General features: G+C 47.0%; 1 protein-coding gene across 1 annotated transcript in view; it reads left to right on the forward strand.

Moving 5' to 3' along the window:
- Positions 1-5,735, forward strand: part of LOC135399433 (putative nuclease HARBI1) — a 7,072-nt gene extending 1,337 nt beyond the window's left edge. Inside the window, exons 4-9 of the mRNA XM_064631237.1 lie at positions 4,658-4,758; positions 4,932-5,022; positions 5,162-5,245; positions 5,437-5,466; positions 5,531-5,610; positions 5,672-5,735. Coding sequence (XP_064487307.1) covers positions 4,658-4,758; positions 4,932-4,948 — 118 coding nt within the window. The 3' untranslated portion in view covers positions 4,949-5,022; positions 5,162-5,245; positions 5,437-5,466; positions 5,531-5,610; positions 5,672-5,735. The remainder of the gene's footprint in view (positions 1-4,657; positions 4,759-4,931; positions 5,023-5,161; positions 5,246-5,436; positions 5,467-5,530; positions 5,611-5,671) is intronic.
- The last annotated feature ends 1,073 nt before the right edge of the window (positions 5,736-6,808 follow it).

The following is a 6,808-nucleotide window of genomic DNA, read 5'->3' on the forward strand; positions in this document are numbered from 1 at the left end:
AGTCCATGAGGAAGCCACATTGAGAGAGCGAGAAGCGGATGTACGGCTCACCAACAACTCCATCGCTCATATTTTTGAGTATATTTTATTGTATGGTATATTACGCTCCTAAAAATGAACTTCACCACATAGTGTGATGTTCCTAGGAAGCGAGCTTCCTAGAATCACTAAATGGGCTCTCCAAATGTGCCCATCGAGCAGGCGGGTCGTGTACTTCTACGAGCATCTTCTTTGTGTGTGTATGAGCACCCCTGAGTGACAGCGACCCTTTAAAAGAATGGACAGCACGACATTGTTTGAACGCCCCCACCCAGAGCTAAGTCAACTGTTGACGAACCAACGTCTAGCACGAAGATATAGTGCGGAGAAAGCTCTCTTTTTAGCAATTTCCCTGTTTTCCCGACACTTCCCAAAGTGGGGAATAGCCGTGGCCTGCGGAGGCTAGCAGGGCACGTAAACTGAAGTGACAGAGGGAAGGCGATCAAGACTTGACACGAAACCGCCGATTCCAGGAAGCCGTTTCATTACTTTGTCGGCTTTTCCCTAAGCAAGGGATGTGAGTGGGAATGGCGACTGGAGTGTCCATAAAAGGGGAGCAGCTCCATAACCAGGGGGAAAGAGAAGTGAGGGCGGACGACCACGACTCGTCACAGAACCGCCGGGAGCAGGAAGTCATCGCCCGGACGGGCAACCCTCAACAACTGGTGTCGCAAGGCCCGACACGGACTTCAGACTGTGCAACCTCTCAACAAGCAGCTCGACAGCGTCCATCAACACTGTGCCGTCACAGATTGTGCCCCAAGGACAACGTCCAATTGTGGTGAGCCGGCACCCTGTGCACAGATCTCTTGTGTTAGATTAAATTGTGTGCCCATTATTTACTGGTGTTGGACTCGTTCCTTCCACAAACTACCCCAAAGGTACCCCTATCTCGTGTGCTGTCGTTTCTACCGGGAGCGGTCATCACAATGGCACGCTTCTTGCCAACCATCATCCCGTATGACAACGTTCTCGCCCTATATTTGTTGAAAACGAGAGGCGGAGCCTATTTTGTGCCATTATGCACGGCACAGAAAAGGCTCCGCCTCCCGTTTTCAACAAATCAGGGGCGAGAACGTTGTCATTCGGGATGATGGTTGGCTAGGAGCGTGCTATGTGGCGAAGTTCATTTTTAAGAGTGTAGGGTATAGTTTAGGATAAGTTATAGGTCATATATAGGGTACTGTAGGGTATTTACCGGGTATATATGTTGTATATCAGGTATACTCTTACGATCATTTGTTTTCTTTGTGGCCTTCCACGATGAATGATGTCGCCTAAGGTCAATGCGGCCCGCGTTTCGACTTGAGTTAAAGACCTCTTCTCTATTACTTCCTGTTACGTGGCTACCAGGGCAGCTACAATGGAAATTAATGTGTGGAACTCAATCACTTCATGCGTACATGGCTTCATCAAGACGCGCTGCCACTTCAGAAGCCGTCTCTTCAGACAGAATATAATTCAAGTGGGACGGGTCGCACTGCCTCTAGCCTCCTGGGGGGCTCTGAACATTGAACATAAAGTTCGTACATTGTAGTGACACAAAATATAATAACGTTAAATTGTTTGGATGGCGACTCTCTGCCGAAAAAATGAATGAAAATTCACGCATCCAAAAGGAAATCAGCGAGTGCAGCTTCGCGATGTACTTCCTGAATATCTAGGATGAGCCGTACACACCATACAAACCAAACAAACCAACATAACCAAAAGCCATACATAACTCTCGAATGATAAGAGCAGTGATTCTCTATTTTTATATATTTTTTAACGAATAAATCAATTCAGCCCGTACCCGAAACGCGGCCGCGCGCGTTGGAATTCCATGTCTTCCCTTTTAGCGAGCTCCTTGGAGCTGAGGCGTTTCTTTGATGGGACTGTCGCATCCGTCTAGGTTGATACCGACAAAACAATGCCGCATTTTTTATTCCTCGACGACTCGAAAATCCGACGCGAATGAGCGTAGTAGTTTCCGTGCAATGTGGCGCAATACATGTCAAGAGCAGAGGCCGGACGCTGACTGTATGGCGAACTTCGGTTTCTGGAAATCGGACAAAAACGTCACACGCATATGTCCAACCAAGGAATGCCCTCTGGCGACCGGGAGGCAGGCGGACGTCTGCATGTCGCGGAGAGTCTGTGATCATGGGCCCTGTCTTCAACTTGCAGTTAGCCCATAATGCGCGTTAAATCTGTGGCAGCCTAATCGTCATCGACGCTCCTTGTTGCGCCGCGCTCTTCGTGCGCCTGACCCGGCGCGCGAAATATACATTCTTATTGTTCTTTTTGCCTATGAAGGTTCCTGCCTCAGTTCCTTCATCTTGGTGACCCGAACTTTCGAACCGGATCAGCTCCCGCCTTCCTCCCACGGCTTAGGTCCCTGCACACAGCGCGCGTCCTCCTTCGCAAGCCGCCAGCCAAAGGATTCGTACGACGGATGTAGTTCTGCATCGGGACCATTAAGTTTTTGTAAAGAAAAATGAATAGAAAAACCCTTTTGCGTAAAAGAGGAACTACTTAGTAACGAAATTCACCATGACACTTGACCATCATCACTGGCTCTGAGGCAGAGATCGGGTGCTGGGCACTTCGGTGATACCTTCATCAAGGCATTGATTTCTTTAAGCACGTTCTGGTAGTGGTCCAGCATGACATTCTGAATGATAGATCAGGATAGCTTTCATTCACTCACAGTTTCAAACAAATTAACATACCATGCGTCGATCACAGTACGCAAACGGATTAAAGCGGAATGATTAATTCACTTCGGAGGTTCCTTTTTTCTTTTCTTTTTATTTAGAATGACTACAAATACGAACCTTGAGCTGAAGACCTCCAGCATTCCAGTTTTGTACGCACGCAGGAGATGGAAAGCACAGCTGCAGCACTAGGTCGTCCTGAGAAATTGTTATATTCCGTTTGATGTCAAATACACAATACATAGGATTCCACACTTTACTGAACCATACTTTCACCGAAACGGAGTCCATTATCCTAAAAGCAACGCATAAACCACAATGGATCACTGAAATCGAAACTATGCGATGCTGCGATACTAAGTTTCGAGAGAAGCCTTCTAGAACGGTGTCACTCATGTTGAAAAATGAGTAACGTTTATCAATGCGAGGACTACCACAAAAAGAAATAGCACTTAACACTCGATGAATCGCTTAAAAATGTTGGAATTCCTCGAAAGTTTCGGGAGCACGGCCGGATACATTCGTTAATCGAGAGCGACGGGGACTCCGACAGTGCAAACACGGCTGGATGATCCGTAATATCATTGGCCAGATTCGAAACTGTCTGTTACGTGATTGCATCACTCGGCGCCTGACAGTCTGGGAAGAGAAATCCGTTGCTGCACCCCGGTCATGAGACTGATTATCGTGAAGTGATCAGATCAGCATCGGGGAGCAATCCTATATTTTGGTCACATGACCATGGTCAGTCCAGAACGGGAAATGATCAGATCAGCGTCGGGGAGCGATCCTGTATTATTATTTACATGAACAAAAGGAGATCGGAGCGGGAAATGATCAGGGCACCGTCGGGGGACTACCTTATCTTCTCTTATGTTCTACCCCCTTGGTTCCCACACCGCTGGGAACCAGTCGGGCACTATCGCCCGTTCAGGAACAGAAGCCCCCCATTGCTTTCCCATTCTTTTCCCGAGGGTTTGTCCTGCCTGGGGTGTTATACTACACAAGTCACCAAATTCTACCATCGTCGTCGGTGCGCTTGGCCCGAACAAGGCTGCGGAGGTTCGTGACGTCATCACCGTCCCTCCGGTGCACAACCCGTAAGACGTCCTGAAAACTGCCCAGGTGAAAATCTGAACTGGAATCTGAAGTGGATCCATTTGCATGCCAAAGTGGTTTAAAGAGGAACAAATTGTTTCCGGTTTAGAGTGAAGTGGTTCCACTTGATTGCCAAGTGGTCTCCAACTGGCTTTACCCAGTCTCCAGTTGAACTGGATCTGCCTGCCATCTGGTTCCACTTGACTGCCAAATGGTTTCCAACTGGTATCATTCAGGCTCCAGCTGAACTGGATGTGCTTCCATCTGGTTCCACTTGACTGCCAAGTGGTTTCTAACTTGCCTGCCATCTAGTTCTAGAGTGCGAAGTGGATGTTGTATTCCACTTCGCTGGCAAGTGAACTTATCCCTGCTGGTCCACTGTAATTTTGACACCTGCCCTAGAAATATTTGCAAACCTTCATCGGGGTGAATTGAAAACGCTCAGCATTCCTTTCAGGTGCATACAGCAGATACGTGCACCGGGTCCATCGGGCGTTTTTGCAACATAAATGATAATCTCCATTTACATTCTATAATATATCAATTGTTTATGGCCCTACCGCAATTCGCCCGAGTTACTTTTTGTCGGTAAATATACCAGAAACATTCTCGCAGAGTACCGAAATCGAACTTTGGCGTAATTTTCACTTTAGTTTGAAACCGAAACTTTAACGGCCTCGTTGTCGACAAGTGGAGCAGACTGAGCGCCATCTACATCAGTACGTGTTTTGAAATGTCGCGAGCGGTAGATGGGTGGTAGCAGTTCCCGTCTTTCAACTCTTCAAGACGGGCAAAAAACGTGAATGTCTTTGAATCTCTACAGTCAAGTGCTGCATTTTGCATAGTTTCTTTGTCTCTACAAATTCTGCACCAGCTAAATCACGAAAAACTACGAGCGACGCATGTGACTGCAATTACGATGGTGAGTAGTTTATGATTTGATATTTATGCACGTTTATCTGAATGTGTAGATCTACTCACTGTTATATTTATACTGTTATTTAAAATAGCGCAAGTGCACGCTAGCTAGTGGGGGAACTCCAAGAGCCCCTGCGCATGCTTGTAACTGACTTTGTTATGTGTCTTGTCTTTTAGCTGGCAGTTCGTCATAAAAATGGAGGACGCTTGCAAGATACTATGAATCGTGCGGAATAAGGGCCAGCGCGACTGAAGTGAGAAACGCTGCGTGAGTGTTGCAGCAAAACATTTACAATTTTATGCATGGCATTAGGTGTACTTTTGCAACATGTTTTTCTACGGGTTTTTTCAATGAAACTGAATTGTTATTATTATTGTTGTTGTTGTCTTTATTTATACTCATGCAGAAATACATGAATACTGGGGGCCTGGCAAAAATCAGCAAAGCTGCTACACAGTTCCCACAGAATTCCCAGTTCACTCACAATTGGGTATGGACAGAAGCACTTTTTACTGGCTATCAGGCGGGTATAATGTTGTGAAGTGCACAAAATAGGATTGTAGATACTAAAGTAGGAATGTGGGGAACTTGGAGTTGACTATTCATCTCGGACAGAGGACACGGACGACAAGTGAAAAAGCAGCAGTCCTATTCACTCATTGTTTCTGTCGTGTGTTGCAGCTTTGGGATGGACAGGATTGCTGACAGTTGGTGAGTTCAGGTGAAGTAGCATTGATATCTATTAGTACCAATTCGTGACATGTATTTCTTTGAGATGCCAAAAAATCGGTTCAGTGCAGTCTACAGAATGCAAAAAAGAACGCCGCCGAAGCCCATGGGGCACCAAGAACTGATGTAAATTCGTCCATATTTTATATGCTCACGGTATATTTACGTTTGTTCATTTTGCATCTAGGTGGGAAGAAAAAGACACCACGACAGCGAAGACTTCTCCGAGTCAGACGTTTCGGACTCTGAATGTACTGTGTCAGCTGCTGAAGTAAAGAAGGCTAATGAACAGGCCACATACTGGCAGCAGCTTTGTGAAAAGAAAGAGGAGGAAATATCACATCTTCCTTCCTGGCTTCTGTACATATTCCAGGCTAGCAGCACAGGCTGGCTCTCCTGCAGAGCCGCAACAGCAGTTCGGAATAGAAACTGATGCTGAAACCTGGCTCGGCTTCAATAAACTACTTGCAAGTGGGTTCCGAAGGAACCTCGGAATCGATTCCTGGTTCCATAACCGCCTTGCAAGTGGATCCATTTGAAAATGGAAACGTGTTTCCAGCTGGAAAGCAATTCCTAGCTGGAATTCATTCCTAGCTGGAAATACATTCCAAGCTAGCAATCAATTCCTGGTTCCATAACCGACTTGCAAGCGGATCCACTTAGGGAATTTTTTCACCTGGGTGTCCAGACCAGATCCACTACTGCGTCGGAACATGAGCGGTTCCGTCAGCTCCTTGACCGCTGAGGTCCTCTGCGACCATAAGCTCACATCTCCTCCGGAGTATGCAACAGCTATACTGGGCGAGCGTGCTATACTTCCCTCGACGAGTCAATACTCCTGGAATAGACATTTTCAGAAAAACAAGCGCCACCTGTGGCACGCAAGGGAACTTCGAGCGCCTGGAAGTTTTACGAGACGGTTCGAGGCGGAAGTACAGGAAGAACAACAACATTCCTGGTGTGCGCACAAGCAGTGTCGCCCGGGGTAAACTATTACCGAAGCACACGACAGAGCAGTGTCCCTCAATGTTCCCATGTTGCTTTCCGCCTCGCGCTTGGTAGCGCGCGCATCTTTTTAAAATCGTCTATTGTTCCCTTAACGCCTGCCCAGTGCGGTGCGCATGATACAGAACACGTCCACCAGGTTTCCCGTGAAGCCTTAGCTGAGACGGCAGACAAGATTACCGACGCAGACGTGTACCGAAGGGCGCGTAAGAGTCCTGCCATGAATAGCAATAACGAGGAATGCGAACAGGCAGCCTAAGACGTTGGAATCAGCACACAAAGCTGGACATCATAGATACATTTCCCATTGTGTACTTTG

This window comes from Ornithodoros turicata, chromosome 7 (genome assembly GCF_037126465.1).
Source record: "Ornithodoros turicata isolate Travis chromosome 7, ASM3712646v1, whole genome shotgun sequence".
In the NCBI taxonomy this organism is placed as follows: Eukaryota; Metazoa; Arthropoda; class Arachnida; order Ixodida; family Argasidae; genus Ornithodoros; species Ornithodoros turicata.